Consider the following 18,107-nt stretch of genomic DNA (forward strand, 5'->3'; position numbering starts at 1 on the left):
ACTCCCGTGTGGCTCTGGCTCAGCTCCACCCCCCGACTGCCCCTGCAGCCCTAACCCACCCCAGTCATAACCCCCTGTCCCCTTCCCACAGCCACAACCCACCGCCAGGCTTAACTTTCCTCAACTGCCCTTCCAACCCCAGGACTTACTTTTCAAAAGGAGCTCCTGCTGTTTCCCCAGCTGCAGAAGTTGCGTTCTGCCGCGGAAAAAAGCCGCCCCCGACTTACACGAAATTTGAGTTATGTGAGGTTAGTACTCAGGACTACTGTATTACTTTTATGGTGGAAGACTTAATTAAGTGATGTTCATGTGTGATAAACTAGCATTTATTCTGAAGACTCAGTTGCACTAAATTTGTTAAACTAATTGCAGTGAAAGTACCAGTTTCAAGCCACAGTACTCTCCACAGCACCCAGCAAAGACCATTTAGGCACTGAGCTTTCTGTTTTTGTATGTTGCCAGAGTTCTTTCTTTTTAAAGTAGGGACTAGAAAATTAATACCGTGTTTGGCTTCTCAGCTATATACTTTTGAGGGACATGCCTGGATTGTTCAGAAAAGATCTTTTATGAACATGTGAACTGGGAATGGCATTTTGTTCTGAATAATTGTTAGGCAGAAACTGAGGTACAGTAGCACTGAAACTAAAGTAGGTTAATATTGAAGAGCCATATACATTTACTATATTAGTAAGGTAAAATATATGAAGCTGTGTTATATTGCAGTTTTAATATATTCTAATGTTTCCCTGGAATGTGTAAATTGTTATAAGCTTGGAAAATGCATTTTTTAGCCCTGGGCTGTTGCTGAGGAAAATCTTAGGGCTGTGTGCGCCTATAGTATGAAAGAAAGATTGTTCTTTTTTACAGATTTAGGTTTGTATTTTTTAAAACCAGTAACTGTATTGAATATGTAAAATGAAGTATTGGTGTCTGTACAGTTTCTGTTGGACTAGTTTCCAACCTCAAATCTCAGCAGAGAAGCCACAGATTTAAATAGGCTGTGGAGACTGAATCTTCATTTTCTATCACTAGAAAAGATTTCTCCAGAACAGCAATAGGAGCTAAGTTGGCAAGGTAGTGTGGGGAAGGTTGGTTACATTGACTGTTTGGGCAAATTGAAGACTTCAGTCTCCAGAGCTGTTGATCTGGAACCTTTCATGACCTCTTATGACCAAAACACACATTTTAAAGTTAATTTCCCAGTAGGTATGAAGTGAGTTCTATTGCTGTGGAACTTTGTACTTAAAAGAATATATATTACAATGCACATTTCATTTCACCCCGAAAAACGCTTTCCTTAAAACTAAGCTTTATTAATCCCCCCAAGAAGTTGTGAATTCATAAAATGTGTTTTATGTTTCATGTGGGTAATACATGACTGATCGTATTTTCTGTATGAATACTGATCTTCTTTACGTGTAGAAGCTATAATGCCTAGTGAAAAAGTTTCAATAAAAATATCATTGTTAGTCATGAGTGTGAAATGGGGTGTTTTTTGTTATTGCTACTTTTGTGGTTCAACCTCTGAACCCAGTGTAAGCTGCTGCAATGTTGTCTTGTAGAGTCTGCAGACAGCCTTTGAAGATAGGATAACCCTCAGCCTCTTCGCTGCTAAATTGGGGGATAATCCCTAACTAACTCCCAGGGATACTTCACAGCTTAGTGAACTAGTGAGCATTTTCAAAACATTTTGAGGCTTAAAGGTACTAGAAGTCATAAGTATCAGTTGTTAAGCATTCCTTTTATATTGGAGGCTGAAAAAAAAATCAAAACACAGCTCATTAAGTGAAGCATCTGGTATAATTTTAATTGTATAAAAAGGTATTCTAGAAGAGGAAGAAAAGGTAGAGAGGGTTCTTGTTAACAACATGACTGGTTCAAAATAGATTTGGATACTTTTGTAATCCGTGTTTATCGAAGAATCATAGAGAAGCACATGCTTATGTTTTATTTGCAGATTTATTGCTTAGCTCTAACTACTAAATTTATAGTAACTAAATTTATAGCTCTGTTTCATAGCAAACTGAAGTAGAGCAAAATTATTCTTCAGAATTGTTAGCCATTGGAAGATTTTCTTATCCGTGACAAGGTGAGTTTAATGGTGTTTTAGATGTCCCTGACATGAAGTCTGTTTCATTCAAAGTTAACAGATTAGAATTTGGTATTTCCTGGATGGTATCCTGAGGTAGCTGTGAGAATTCACATGGATCATGTGAGCTAAACTGGAAACCTGAAAAATAAAATATTGGTCAGAAAAATCTGAGAGCGGTAATATAGATATTATGTAAAGTAACTGCCACAGTTATGTTTTGACCCACTGTATTTTCTTTTCCCTTCACAAAATTCATATATTGTAACTCTGTTGGAAAAAAATCCATACAATGCTTCTTTAAAATAACAAATATTAAATGCAATAGCTCAATACCAAATGTCTGTGTTAGCAAGATAGAGGAAATTATTCATTTTCCTAGGAAGAATGATGATGATGTTTGGAAACATACCTTGATATCTTTTATTCTGTACCATAGTTAAAGAATAAAATACAAATACAGCTTAATTAGTCCTCTTTTCTTCCCCACAAGAATAAACTGTGCACCAAATTCTACTGATAATGGGTCACATCCTCCCTGATTGAACTGACATAGTTTGTCCTCTCTTGATGTTCACACCTTCACATTAGCTGCTGATTATGGGCCACATCCTCCGTGACTGACCTTGTCAATTTTAGTCCTCCCCCTGACTGGGACTCTTGGCTTTTCATGAGCCTATAAATTTGGAACCTCCTCTAAAATCCCCACTTGTGCATCTGAAGAAGCAGGTGTTTGCCCATGAAAGATTGTGTTCCAAAATATCATAGTCTATAAGAGCAGCGAAGGGTCCTGTGGCACCTTATAGACTAACAGAAAAGTTTTGAGCATGAGCTTTTGTGAGCACAGACTCACTTCATCAGATGCATCTGATGCATCTGATGAAGTGAGTCTGTGCTCACGAAAGCTCATGCTCAAAACTTTGTTAGTCTATAAGGTGCCCCAGGACCCTTCGTTGCTGTTACAGATCCAGACTAACACAGCTACCCCTCCGATACTTAGTCTATAAGGTGCCACAAGGACTTCTTGTTGTTTCCCAATGGAGTAATTCTACGGATGTCAACAGAGTTCTTCTGGATTTACACAGTGCTAATGCAAGCCAAATTTGTCTCTTATTTGTATCTTTTGACTTTTTGCACACACACTCACCTTCTATGAGATGTTGCCTATTAATACAGCTCAGGGCATTTGGCATAATATGTAAGTAAAGCATCACTGAGAGAGTGGCTTTGCCAAGATGGCCTATGAAGAGACAAGTGATGCTTACCTGACGTAACTGAGCCTTTGTCCACACAAAAGCATAACAGGTTTAACTAATATTGTTTTTAGATAACTTTAGTTAAATCAATACATACTCCTATGAGGCACCCATCCATTTATAACTGGCTTATGTCAAGTTAACTTTGTATTCTCTACCACTGGTGCAGTGGTATCATAAAATTTTTACATTGTTTGCTGTTATGACAGCATTACTATTAATTAAAATAATCAAGACTTTTTATTTGCATACTACAATAATTATAATATTAGGCATCATTTTTATCAAATTACATTAAAAACCCCACAACCCTGATCTCTACCAGAACTGGTGGAAAAATCAATTTTTTTATCCATCATATTGCACTATCCAATATCTAATGGCTAGATAATGATGTCAGCACTAAAACATTCTTGAAATTTCTACATTCTATAGATGACAGTTTCCTAACTCAAAAAGTGCTTCAGCCACAACGGGGGAATTCAATATTAGATTTCATCCTAATGGTTAAAAAGGAACTGATCACCAAATTAAATGTTAATTGTAGCTTACGTACAAGTGATTGTGACTTGATCACATATGCATTGTGCAAGTAGAATAAAATCCCGAGACCAATAATATACATACTTCGTGCTTTAATAGGCCCAATTTCACAAGCTAAAAACATTTATAAACCAAATAAGTTGCAAGGAAGAATTTAAATGGCAAAATGAATGATACTTGTGAATTATTTAAGAACACCATCATAGGCTGTGTCTACACTACCTCCCAACTTCAAAGGGAGCATGGTAAGTAGGGTGTTGGGAGATTATTAATGAAGTGCTGTGGTGCATATGCAGCACTTCATTAAGTTAATTCTCCCTCATGGCAAATTCGAAGTGGTAAGCTTCAAAGTGCCAGCTTGTGTGTAGCCACGGATAACCCACAGGTACTTCGAAGTGCCCGGGCTACTTCAAAGTCCCTTTACTCCTCAAAATTTTGCTACACGCAAACTGGCACTACAAAGTTTGCCACTTCGAAGTTGCCATGGGGGGAGAATTAGCTTAACGAAGTGCTGCATATGCACCACAGCACTTCATTAAAAATCTCCCAACACCGTACTTGCCATGCTCCCTTCGAAGTTGGGAGCTAGTGTAGACACAGCCATAGAGACCCAGAAAGCAAAATGCTGCAACTGAGAAAGAAGACTGTGCTGGTTAAAAAAACATTCTGGTATGCAGAGTACATGAAGGCACCTACAAATAATATGTAACAAATAGAAGAAAGAGAAATGTGACAGCAATGAATATAAATCAGAAGTTAGGAATTACAGAAAATTGATAAGGGAAGACAAGGAGAATTCTCTGGGCCTCAGAAATAAGGACAATGAGGAGTTTCTAAAGTTTATTAGGAACAAAAAACGGTGGAAAATGGTATTGGTCCATTACTCCAGGGAAACTGTAAAATTAGCAATAAAAATGCAGAAACCACAAAGGTGGTCAATAAGTATTTCTGTTCTATATTTGGGGAAAAAATAGATAATGCATTCTCATAATTTGGTATTGATAAAATGTTCCATTCCACCAGTGTCCCTGGAAAATTTAAACAAAAGCTACTAATCAGGAGGTCCATTTAACGTGTACCCAAGAGTTTTAAACGAGCTGAGTGATGCATTTGCTACACTGTTAATGGTCCATTCCTTGTCATGGTGAGGTGGCTTGTGTGTCTACAAGAAGGATATTGATCAGGGGTCAGCAACTTTTCTGAGGTGGAGTACTGAAATTTGACCTTTTGGCCTATATCTACAGTCTGAATGCTGGTGATACTTTATTTAAAGTCACTACTAGTCCTACTTACAAAAGCTTCATTAACAAATAAATTAAAACGCAGAGCTTTACAGTTTAGGTTGTAGTTGGCAGTATTAACTGGTTTCTTGTTAATTCACAGGCGGCATGGCTTTGAGCAAGCTCACAGCTGCCCGGGGGAGGACAGGGCAGGACTGAGCTCCTGCCCTGTGTGCCAATGAAAATTGGCTCATGTGCCACTTGGGGGACCCGTGCTGGGGGTTGCTGACCCTTGAGGCAGATAAATTAGAGAGGTTGCAGAGAAGAACCATAAGAATGATTAAAGGATACGAAAACCTGCCAGATAGTGACAGGAGCAAGGAATGCAATCTATGTAGCTTAACAAAGAGAAAATTAAGAGGTAACTAGTTTACGGTCTGTGAGTATCTCCACCCTGAACAAATATTTAATGGGACCTTCAGTCTAACAGAGAAAAGTTAACATGATCCAAAGGGTAGAAATGGAGGATAAATTCAAACTGAAAATTAGATGTAATTGTTAAAGGCGAAGGTAATTAAGACTGGACTTTAAAATTAACCATATATGACTAATAAGATGATGCAGAAAGTCAGTTTTAAAAGATCTAGAGAGATCAGATTTGTTAGACATTTTTGTTTGGATGCTGAGGATAGTGGATATGGGAAAAAATTGACACAGTAAACATGGAATGTTGAATTTGAAGCCAGTTGCCTCAGTTATAAATGGAAACACTTACCCTGGTAGTTAGCTGATGAGTTGCTTATTGCCATTTCTTTCCACTGGCTAATATATCTATGTACATTAAGTAAACATACATTCAGGTTAAGATACAATTAGCAAACTTCTGAAAGTTAAATACGATTTTATTCTGCTGGAGATGTTAACTTTTTGGAAGGTGAAACATCAAGATCACAATACAAACCACTGGTGAGCGAGGATTTAAAGTGGGAGAACCTGGGGGCATCAGGCCTCTATCATGAATAATACAGTCCTTCAGAGGGGAAAGGAAACAACCCCCCCCACATACTTACTCTTCAAAGTTAAGTGCATTTGTCCATTTCAACAGTTCATCCACTTCCCATTCCATTACACTGTCTGTTCCTCCCTTCTCAACAGCACTGACCATGCCTTCTGCACTTCTCTGAATTAGGATCGCAGTGGTAGGGTCCTCTGTTTTGCCCCGGAGGCTTCCTGTATAATACCTAATAGTGAAACAAGAATTTGTTACTGCAGGGTGGTTGGAACAGTTATATTTTCTGATGGTATGGGGCACTACACCCTAACATACACTCTCATTCTACATAACCAACATGGGAGTTCTGTGACAGGAAATTTTATGTGCCTTAATAATTATTAACTTTGATTTAATGGGGACATGGGCAAGGAAAGGAAAACCTAAGGCTTCATCTAGACTAGCGTGAGCTGTCAACAGAAGTTTCTGTCAGAGGATGTCTTCTGACAAAAACTTCTGTCAACAGAGAATGGCCAGACTGCCCGCCTGCTCTCTCGACAGAATGGCCTCTGGAATCCCATCAGAGAGAGTCACGTGGCTGGCAATACCTGGCTGGTAATCCCTTGCGGGAACCTTGGCAAGGCACCCTTAAAGGCCTCCTCCTTCCCGAGGCATGTTCCCTGCCCGCGCTGAGGAATGCCTACCTCTACAAGGAACAGCACAGCTGCTACAGCAGGACACACACACTTCCTTAGAGGGACACAACATTTTCCAGCTAATCATGGTGCCAGAGCAGCCCCTGGGCTTACACTGGTCCCAGCCAGAGATGCTTCAGCTTCTGCTGAACTGCATCACGGCCGTCCTTCTCCTCCCCATGGAGGGTGACCCTGACACCACCTTCGAAGAGCACGCCCTTGCTGCTGCATAGCCTATATGCACTCACCACCCCCTCCCCACCGAGGTGCTCAGGTGGGGCTGGAGGCACAGCACCACTGCTGACTGCTGGGCCTCGCTTGTCATGGGGCACTGGGACAACCAGCAGTGGTTCCAGCACTTCTCCATGTGGAAGGACTCCCTTCTGGAGCTCTGTTCCTGTCTTCCTCCCCAGCCCCCCCACCCAGCCTCTGGGGACAGGACACCCAGCTGCAGCTCACCATCACTGTGGCACAGAGGATCACTGTGTCCCTGTAGCAGCTTGCTACCCCCGCAACAGCTACCACGCCAGTGGGAATCAGTTTGGCATGGGGACATCCACTGTCGGAGCCAGCCTCAGGGAGTTAAGGCATCCTCGGGCTGCAGGCCCTGCACAGAGGCGGGGGGGAGGATCCTGACCAAGGGGGACCCTTGGGAGGCAGATCAGGGGGCAAGGGATGGGGGTGAGGAGAAACACACACGGGGGGGGAGGTGGCATGCTGTTCCCACCTTCGCACAGACCTGCTGCTTGGGTGGGGGGGCAGCCTCACAGGGCCGGGGGGGGGCACCTGGAGCGCTTGGGGCAGAGGGATGGGATGGGAAGGGGCAGGGGACAGCCACCAGCACCATCCTGCTGCAGAGGCTCATCTGGCTGACAGATGGGGACATACTTGGGACTGGCTTTACTGTCCTGCGGTTCCCAAACTGCTTGGAGGTTATTGACTGGACCCACAGCTCCATCCATGCCGCAGAACACAGAGCAGCCTGGTTCATCAACTGCAAGGGCTATTTCTCCATCGTGCTGCAGGTCTTGGTTGACCACAGTGTACAGTTCCTAAATGTGTATGTCAGGTGGTTGGGCCAGGCCCACAACGTGCAGGTGCTCTGCAACTCTGGCCTGTGCTGGAGAGTGGAGGCGGGCACCTTTGTCCTCCTCCAGGACCTGTGCATTGGTGGTGGTGGTTGCGGGGGGGGGAATGGCATCTTCCCCCTCATGAAGCCCTACACCGGGCAGCTGGCCCCAAGCCACACCCTGTTTAACACCGGACTGAACTGGGCACAGCTACAGGCTGAGTGCCCCTTCAGCCACCTGAAGGCAAGCGTCAGGTGCCTCCTCACCCTTTTTGACATGAGGTAGCCCAATGCCCCCCCACCCCACCCCAAGTTGGGGGTAACGTGCACTGCACAATATTGTGGAGGAGAAGGGGAGGCCTTCCTCCTGAGGTTGCAGGGAGGATGCCAGCTCTGGCTACAAGCAGCCAGGCACAACTCTAATCCGCCAAGCCAACAGGGACACTCTGCTGAGCTCTGAGGCCCTAAGAGAGAGAGCTTCTCCCATGGCCTCCACAATGACCATCCCCTTGGCACCCCCAGCAGGGCTTTGGGCCCTCAGCCTTATCCTGTCCCTACCATAACCCCACCCTTTGGCCCCTCGCCCTTCTCCATCTCCTCCCCAATAAAGAGGGATTGGGGGGGGGGGTGATGGGTGAATAACTTTTTTAGCTGAACAACGGTAAGCAGTTCAAAAATAAATGTTTTAATTTAAAAAAAACTATGTACAAAGTGAACTATGTACTGTTGGGGGGGGGCCCTGGGACAAGAATTGAGGGGCATCAAAACTTGGATGGGGGCTTAGGACAGAGAGGAGGTGAGCATCAATCCATTTTGGGGGGGGGCACGGTGGAGGGCCATGGCCCCTCAGGGAAGTAGGACCCTGTGTGGCATCGGCCTCAGACTCCCCTCCTGCCACAGGTTTGAGGGCTCCATCGGGGCCAGGAGCCTGGGGATACAGAGGTGGTGGGGCTGCAACAGAGTCTGGGTCAGCAGGGGGACGTGGGGAGCAAGGCGGGGTGGGGGCTTGGCAAAAATCAAGGAGGGTTTGAGGAATGGCCGGTAGGGGGCATGGGGACAGCAACTGTGGGGGGGGGGGGGGGTGCGCTGGGCCAACAGGTTCCACCAGATGCTGCTTGAGGTTGGCCAGCTTCCTGAGAGTGACCGTGTTGGCCTCTGGAAGGTGTCACCTGCCTCGCAACATCCCCTCCAGCTATGAGCCTGCTCTCTCTGGGGGTTTGGGGGGGGGGGGTGTTGCTGGCTCACCCTGGTTATGCCTCTGGGCTGGCTTGGCCCTGACATTGCGGGCGGGGGGCGGGTCAGCTGTGAAGAAGACAAGGAGGGGAGAAAGTGAGTCATTCATGCATCACTGTCCCTGAAGCCCTGCCGCCCACTGTGCGCAGCCATCAACACCCCCTCGAGCCATGGGAGGGGGGCTGTCCTGGGAGCACAAGCATGTGGGGCCTGCACACTCAGCTCTGCCACACAGGGATGCCATGGTGCCTTGAGGACTGGGATGCCCAGTGCACCCTCCCCCCACACACACACTCCCCCACCCAGCTCGATGGGCTAGCAGCCAGAGAGGGATGCCTTGCCACAGAGGCCCTCCCCCCCCCCCCCAAAACCCACGGGTGGCAGGTGAGCTGGGCACAGCCTAGCCTGGCCCGCCCCTGGACACACCACCCCAAGTTTGTCTTTCAGCTGTGTCTGCAGGAGCAGGTGCTGCCTCGCCTGTAAGCATGCCAGGAGCTGCACTCTTTGGCGTGTCTGGAGTCGGTCAGCACCCACGTGGCAAGCCCCCTTCCAGCTGTGTCAGAACCTGCCCCAAGCCCTGGGGCTCATCCAGTTTCCTGTGCACAGGGGGCTATTTGCTGGGTCCAGATGGTTCCCTGAGCTAAGCCTGCAGCACAAGGGCCTGCCCAAGCCAGCCTGACAACACTCGCATCACGCCCTGGCTGTGCCCACCTCCCATGCCCCGTAATGTGTGACACACAGGATACTTACTGGAGGGTCCTGCAAACAGTTCTGGGGACGCCCTGGACATGGCCTGGCTGGAGGGGCCCAAGTCCACAGTGTCGACCAGGGTGCTGCCTCCTGCTCTGGTCCCTATGTCTGCCTCCAGTGGGGTTTGGGTCCCAGGGCACTGCTGGTCCTTCTCCTCCTTGGGATCCAGCTATGGTGGGACCTCTCCTCACTGTGTTGACAGAGGAGGTCAGTGGGGAGGTGCTGTCTGCCCCCCCCCCCCCCCCGCCGGAGCTCATGAAGCTCCTTGTAGTAGGGGCAAGTGGCAGATACTGCCCTGACCTCCAGCTGGTGTTGCAGACTCAGATGTAGTCCTGCTGCAGCTTAATTGTCACCCGCACCTGCTCCATGGTGCAGGTGGGATGGCCCTGTGCCGCCAGGGTGGTGACCGGCTGCGCATATGCAGGGGCATTCCTCCACTTTTCCAAGGGGTTTAGGAGGATCTCTCTTCCTTGGCCCACATGCCCAGTAGGTCCTAGACCTCAGGCCCACTCCAGGACAGGGCCCAATGTTCCAGGGTGGGTCCTGTGACCTCTCAGACTGCTCCTTTGATGGGTCAGGGAGGTGGGGAAGACAAGTGTCACACAGGGCCAGGCTCTCTGACATTTCCTCAGGCTCCGCTTTCTGAAGTGGCTCTGGGGATGTGGGGACAAGCCGCTTGCTTCTGGGCTGCTGCCACACTCAGCTTTCTGCCACAGGGTTCCTGGGGCTCCCTGTAGTTTTAAGAATGGCTGGAGGCAGAGACCTTAGAGTGCTGATTGTGGACTGGACATTCCCCTCCCCCCAAAAGCTGCATGGCACCCTGGAGGCTTTTCCTGTCAACAGAGGGTCCCCTGGAATGTCCAGATTGGCTGTCAACAGCTCTCTCACGGGAAACAGCAGAACACTTGAAAAAAGTGTCGATTTCCTGTCAATTTCCTTGGTAATGTGGACGCGCTGCAGGTTTTTGTCAGCAAAACTCTCTATTGTAGAGGTAGCCTTAGAGAATCAAGTATGTGTGTACACAGCTTAAATACAGATTCTATTTTTCTTTTATCATTTTTACTAATATCAACTATAGTAACATTTCATCCCAAGTGATTCTCAAAGCATTTTTTTTTAAAATGATGCAACAACTACGTAGGCATCACCTCCTCCACCACCACAGACAGCGACTTCTGCGTTTTTTTAAAAATATTTGCATACTGGATATACAACTGCAACAACTTTTCAAATAGACGACCTTTTCAGATATATGAACGTGGCAAAATGACTTAACTCTTACTTTAAAATTTTAAGGAAACATTTATAAAAGTAAAGTGCCTGTCTTGTCCCTATACATTAATCATAAAAATAAATAAGCTATTTCGATGTAGCGTGCACGTGTAGACGTAGCCATAGTGAGGGATGAGTGTATATATTCTTAGTCGTTGTCTTTGGAGCATAATTCCCCTTTGTATAGGAAGGAGGATACTTGAAAGAACAAACAGGCTGAGTAGCCTTTTCCTCCTCTAAAAAGAACACATCGTCCCTCATGCCTGTCCCATCTCCCAGTAATGTACAGAGAAAGAAACCACGAGGAAAAGCAGATTTTTGTTGTTAAAGAAATATAGTTAAATGTCACAAAAATCCAGCTATTTTAGACTTATTGGCTACATCTACATGAGCCAAAAACTTTGAAATGGCCATGCAAATGGCCATTTTGAAGTTTTCTAATGAAGAACTGAAGTACATATTCAGCACCTCATTAGCATGTGGGTGGCCGCGGCACTTCAAAATTGACGCAGCTCGCCGCCGTGCGGCTCGTCCAGACGGGGCTCCTTTTCTAAAGGACCTCGGGTACTTTGAAGTCCCCTTATTCCCATCTGCTCATAGGAATAAGGGGACTTCGAAGTAGGTGGGGTCCTTTCGAAAAGGAGCCCCATCTGGATGAGCCACGCAGCGGCGAGCCGCATCAATTTCAAAGTGCGGCGGCCGCCCGCATGCTAATGAGGCGCTGAATATGTACTTCAGCACTTCATTAGTAAACTTCGAAATGGCCATTTTGAAGTTTTTGGCTCGTGTAGACACGGCCATTGACGTTCTTTGGGCATAAAACACTCTGAAATGAGGTGCAAGCCCCTTGTGGTGACTAATGTTGTATTACATTTATGGAAGTACCTTTTAAAAGTTATACTACCAAGAAACTAATGTATCCATTTGCCTTTTACTTATCAGAATGCTATTTATATGTCTGGTCACAATGGGCAATCAGCTGAACTTCAACAATTTTTAAAACATAGCTATATTTCCTTCTTCTATCTCTGTAGGCTTATTCCTTTCTTTGAAAAATTCTCATTAACTTCAATAGACCCGAAGAAGAGTTCTGTGTAAGCTCAAAAGCTTGTCTCTCTCACCAACAGAAGTTGGTCCAATAAAAGATATTACCTCCCACATCTGTCTTGCCAACAGATGTTTTGCCTGAGAAAGGAATGAAGGATTTAGTTCATTATTTTTAAAATGCTCATTATGGCAATCCAGAGAGAAAGAGAACAAATCTTGTGCTTCATAGCCTGCAATTGAGATCAACCTCTTGATTCCTGTGCTGCAGTAAGAGGAACTGGAAGGCTCATTGATGTTCCCATTAGAGGAGCTTGTTGTGTTGTGCTGCTGAAACTTTAATGAAAGTGGGGGCACGTTAACTTCCTCAAAGTGAGGTTAGCTTTATGTTAGATGTGATGAGGTGGGTACGTCACTATACCATACACATATGTGAGCTTAATTCTCATGAATCTGTCTTAAGTCAATGTGTTTGGAACTGGTGATGTGCAGCACAATATTTTTATTCTTCTAAATAAAACATATAAGGGCTTATATAAATGATGCGGCCTTTGTTTGCAGGAAGTTGCATTAGTGGAGATTATCACAGAAGTTTCTCTGACCTGCAAATCTGAAAATATGTCATCATTTACTAACCTGGCCTTCTGCAGCTATATTTTTCTAACAAATTAATTCTGTAGTAATCTTTAAAATAAAAGGAATGTCCAGTAGTTTGCCTCTTTAGTGATGGAGGCACTTGGGCTTGCAGCTGTGTACCTTTTACACATCCTACTAGATCCTGTAACCATGGCTTAATGTCAAGGAAATTTGGTATCTGTTTTGTCCTGGGAGCCACAACTTTTTTCCCATTGCGTTAGCATTAGAGACAATTTTTCAATCTGCCTTCCTACCCACTTAACATGGTTTCATATACATGTTAAATACAGGAGAAAAGATGTTGTAGGTGGAGAAACAGTTGCCCATAAATAACTACTGTTTTAGTTTGAAAGGAAGGAATTGAGTTATTTCAGGTTGTGATTGCCCAATCCCACAGCTTCTTGGAGGCTGGACTACAGAGTTTGGTGATAAACAATAACAAATGTCAGAGAGGTCCAACAGTATGAGCATGGATGTTCTTTCCTTATCTATAGACCAAAGAATGTTATTAACAGACCAACAAATTATGTGTGTGTACTGCAGCCTGACTGAGATACAGCCAGGATTCTGTCAATTGATAGTAGCTATGGGTAACTGTTTTCTGCTAGATTTCTAATTAGTTTTCTTGGAACAAGAAGGCTGGACACAGGCCATAGCTGCAAAGGCCGGATTGTCGGGAAGGGGTTTTTTGATTCTGCTTACACTATTGCCCTTAATACCGCACAGTAGGTTTCTCTTATTAAATGAAGTATTGGCAATCTCAAGAATGCTCAGTGGTATTCCATACAAACCTAATATATAGAAACAGCAATTGACCTAGCCACAGCTGGTGATCCTGCAAGCACTGAATAATTCAATGAATACTGTTTGTGTGTACAGCTTGGTATCCTGGCATAAAGGTATTGTTTCTGATCTTTTTCTCAGCCTGTTCCTAGTGGCCTATATGGCCCTCCCAGATATGAGTGATCATCTTTATAAAATAAAGAGGGGATAAATTATCATCCACTGTGATGCAGTTTTTCTCTATGCTCCCAGATATTCGTGTGGAAATCCAAATGTCGAGTAGTACAGCCCATTACCTCCTTCTTGGGTGCCTCCATCACAGTTGCCACTGCATTGCTGCAGTGGAATCTAGCCAGTAAAATAATTGCTGCTTCAGGAACTATCCAGTCTCAGGTATAAAAGATGCAGTATCCTGCTACCCCAATTTGAAGTAGCTCTGTTTGGAAGTTCAACAGTTCAATATACAACTTCACTACAACCATCACAGTGACATAGCATTTTAAGATAATTTAGCCATGAAACCTAATGATGTCTGCAAAGCAGCGTAACTAAAATACTACTCTAATCATGCACAGAAACATATGTCTGAAAATTGAAGCAACTCACATTTTTGTCATCCATTCAATTTTTCTCCTTTTTATTCTCCTGGCAATGTCTTGCTTTCTCTTGAGTTTAGAGTAATGGAATTCCTTTTCCTTTGTGTTGTCCCCAGCAGTTACAGAATCTGAAGTCCTCCAAAACTACTGACAAAGGTGATGAATTGTTTGGACTAATTTCACAAAAACACCATTTCTTATTTTCTTACCCTCTACATCCCAACAAGGTCTTCTCATTTATAAGCACCACAATTGTTCCTTTACACAGTTAGGCATAAGATACATCATCCTATCAGTAACATGAAAGACATGAGGCTAAACATGCTAGATGTATACTTTCCCTTGCAAACATTGATTCAATAGAAATTCTTCCTTGCCTTTGTGAATTTTTGCATAAAATGTTGATTCTTAAATTGCAGTTAATCTGTTTAATCCAGTGGAAAGTAAAATCTCATGTATACTGAGAAGTAATATAATAATCACACAAATAATGGTCACATACAGATTAGGTTTCTCTGAAAAGTTCCAGAACTGTTACGAAGAGGCTACCACTTGATAGGCTTAGATTAATAAGTAGCCTGATTCTATGCCTAAAATAACAGAACATGAGCCAGAAGTCCAGCTCCTATTTCCTACATGGCAACTGACCTTCTGTGATTTATGCAAGTCACTTAACTCTTCTGTCCCTCAGTGTCCTCATTTGTAAAACAGAGGTGGTAACATTTGCCCACTTCTGTAAATTACTTGGTGACCTTTGATGAAAGGTGTCACTTATGTATATGCAAAGTCTTATTATTAAGGAAGGAAAGGGTTACCTACCTTTCCATAACTGTTGTTCTTCAAGATGTGTTACATATGGCCTTTCCAGAGTAGGTATTTACACACCTCATGCACAAATGTCTGAGATTTTTTTCCCTCAGTGGTATCCACTGGTGTGATTCAACCACCTCCACTCCCCACCCATCACTGTGCACCACTGCATGCTGATATAGGAGGATGGAGATACTCTTCACCTCTCTCATTTCCTTCATACAGCTTGTACTCTGCTACACAGGGGCGGAGCATGTGTCATGGAATAGACATGCCACATAGCTCAAAGAACAAGAGCTCTAAAAAGGTAGGTACCTATTTCTTCTTTGTGTGACTGCACATATCAGTTCCACTTGTGTTGACTAGTGATGGGTCCTCTCAGCTGACCTGCCAGTATGTTGTGCTTCCCTGGAAGGGAAGCAAATTTGAGGTGAATCAAGTGAGTAATACAGAAGTCCCAGAGGTGAACTGCCTCCTGGCTGAGCTGTGTTGACTATGACAGTCCTTGATAGTTTATGTAGAATACAGTCACTGAGTTGTCTGTGGCTATGTCTACACTACAGCATAAAGTCAATTTTAAGTCACTTAGCTCAATTGCACAATGTGACTGTCTTCACTGCCAATTCCATTAGGTTGATTTTAAGGAGCATTAAGGTTGACATTCTTGCATCGACCATCTGATTTGGCATAACACCAAGTTCAAATTTAAAAGGTAGGTTTAATGCTAGTGTGAAAAGAGTGTTTCTTTAAATTGGTTTTATTGGCATCTGGGGGTGGCCCACAGGTATCCCACAATGCCCCACAGGTGTCCATTCTGGCCACTTTAATCTCTGCTGCTCTCCAAGGCTACGTCTACACGTGAAGCCAACATCGAAAATTTCGATGTAGCAACATCGAAATAGGCTATTTCGATGAATAACGTCTACACGTCCTCCAGGGCTGGCAACGTCGATGTTCAACTTCGACGTTGCACGGCACCACATCGAAATAGGCGCTGCGAGGGTACGTCTACACGCCAAAGTAGCACACATCGAAATAAGGGTGCCAGGCACAGCTGCAGACAGGGTCACAGGGCGGACTCAACAGCAAGCCGCTCCCTTAAAGGGCCCCTCCCAGACACAGTTGCACTAAACAACACAAGATACACAGAGCTGACAACTGGTTGCAGACCCTGTGCCTGCAGCATGGATCCCCAGCTGCCGCAGCAGCAGCCAGAAGCCCTGGGCTAAGGGCTGCTGCCCACGGTGACCATAGAGCCCCGCAGGGGCTGGAGAGAGAGCATCTCTCAACCCCCCAGCTGATGGCCGCCATGGAGGACCCGGCAATTTCGACGTTGCGGGACGCGGATCGTCTACACGGTCCCTACTTCGACGTTGAACGTCGAAGTAGGGCGCTATTCCGATCCCCTCATGAGGTTAGCGACTTCGACGTCTCGCCGCCTAACGTCGAAGTTAACTTCAAAATAGCGCCCGACGCGTGTAGCCGCGACGGGCGCTATTTCGAAGTTAGTGCCGCTACTTCGAAGTAGCGTGCACGTGTAGACACAGCTCAAATGTGCAAGAAGTAGGTAACAGGAAGCCCAAGAATTTGAATTCATATTCTTTCTAAGCAGCGTGAATAGCACACCTCGGGAGCCATCCATCGCATCTAGCCATCTAACCATCATGACTACTCAGCGTTCTTTTGATCTGAGTTCTCAGGGCTGGAGCATGGAGCCATAATGAGATCCTGGATCTCATTTCTGTGTGGGGTGAAGAATCAGTGATGAGCAGACTGTGAGTGAACAAGCAAAATATATGAGTAGATTTCACAGGGAATGATCATGAAAGGGTATACTCAGGACGCTGAGCAATGCTGGGTGAAAGTAAAGGAGCTCAGGCAGAACTGTCACAAAGTGAGAGAAGCCAATGGGTGATCTGAATCATCTCACAAGACATGTCACTACTACGAGCAGCAGGACACCATTCTTAGGAGGGACACAACCACGCTCCCCAAAGCTAATAAGAACCCTGCAGAAGAACATCCTGAGGACTCCAGTGGGAGCCAAGAGGGGGAACAGGAGGCTGATGAAAAGGAGGACACTGACATTCAGCAAGCGCCCGAGAATGCTGATCCTGGCAGCCTGGAGCTCTTCACACTTGACCTCAGGCCAGTCCTCCTCCTTGTTGACATCAGAAGCTCTGGTGTCTAGCAATGGTGCAGAGTGCTCTTCTGGTGTGTATTTTTTTAGAATGCTACAAGCAGATTGTGTTTGGGGTTGGAGTACAGTAAACCCTTGATTTAATGGACTAATGGGGGGAGGGGTGTCCATTAAACTCAAAAGTCTGTTAAATCGGAGGGTTTACTGTCCACTGCCCTACCAGTCCGTCCCCCCATGACAAAAAAATGCCTGTGGCTCACAACCACTGGAGCAGGAACTGCCGCCATGGTCGGAGGCTCCGCCGCACCTGGGAGCTCCACCATGGCAGCAGCAGGAGCCACCGCGGCTGGGAGCCCTGCCATGGCTGGACACTCTGCCGCGGCTGGGAGCTCTGCTGCAGCAGCAGCTGGAGCCACTGTGGCTGGGAGCCCCACCGTGACTGGAGGCTCTGTTGGGGCCTGGAGGAGCTACCTCTGCCACCCCGCACATGCGAGTGCCATCTGCCCATCCATGCACTACGCTCCTGGCAGGAGGAGTGCGGAGTGGCTCTGCTGGGTGCAAGCGACAGATCCTGCAGCTGTGGCAGCGATTAGTCACCCTACATACATCTTTTTTTGCCAGGGAGCCGAGGGAGATTTAGGATTTTACAGGTCCTGGTTAAGTGGACTTCACGAACAACAGGGGGCTGGAGGACCTCCATTGTTCCCAAAGTCCACTAAATCATTGTCTGTAAAATTCAGGGTTTACTGTATAGGTTTACTTCTATTGAGCACATATTGTAAACTGCTACAAACAGGTTGCTGCTCAGGCATGGTGGATCTATGCCCCTTAGAACAGCTTGTTAATATTTCTGGGGATGGAGCGTTTATCCTTATTGGAGATCTCCATAAAGGTCTCAACCAGGTACTCTTTCGCACAAGGTTTTTGGGGAGGCCTGACTTATTGAGGCTTCCACGATAGAACACCTTGCCACACCAGGC

At 45.5% G+C, this 18,107-nt stretch overlaps 1 protein-coding gene across 1 annotated transcript in view; it reads right to left on the minus strand.

Annotated features, from left to right (window-relative positions):
* Positions 1–2,069: 2,069 nt before the first annotated feature.
* C1H11orf65 (chromosome 1 C11orf65 homolog) overlaps positions 2,070–18,107 on the minus strand; it is a 41,599-nt gene continuing 25,561 nt past the window's right edge. Inside the window, exons 6-9 of the mRNA XM_074984937.1 lie at positions 14,188–14,321; positions 6,179–6,349; positions 5,884–5,939; positions 2,070–2,230 (exon numbers count right to left, since the gene is read on the minus strand). Of these exons, the coding sequence (XP_074841038.1) occupies positions 2,076–2,230; positions 5,884–5,939; positions 6,179–6,349; positions 14,188–14,321 (516 nt within the window). The 3' untranslated portion in view covers positions 2,070–2,075. The remainder of the gene's footprint in view (positions 2,231–5,883; positions 5,940–6,178; positions 6,350–14,187; positions 14,322–18,107) is intronic.

Source organism: Carettochelys insculpta, chromosome 1 (assembly GCF_033958435.1).
Source record: "Carettochelys insculpta isolate YL-2023 chromosome 1, ASM3395843v1, whole genome shotgun sequence".
NCBI classification, from domain to species: Eukaryota; Metazoa; Chordata; order Testudines; family Carettochelyidae; genus Carettochelys; species Carettochelys insculpta.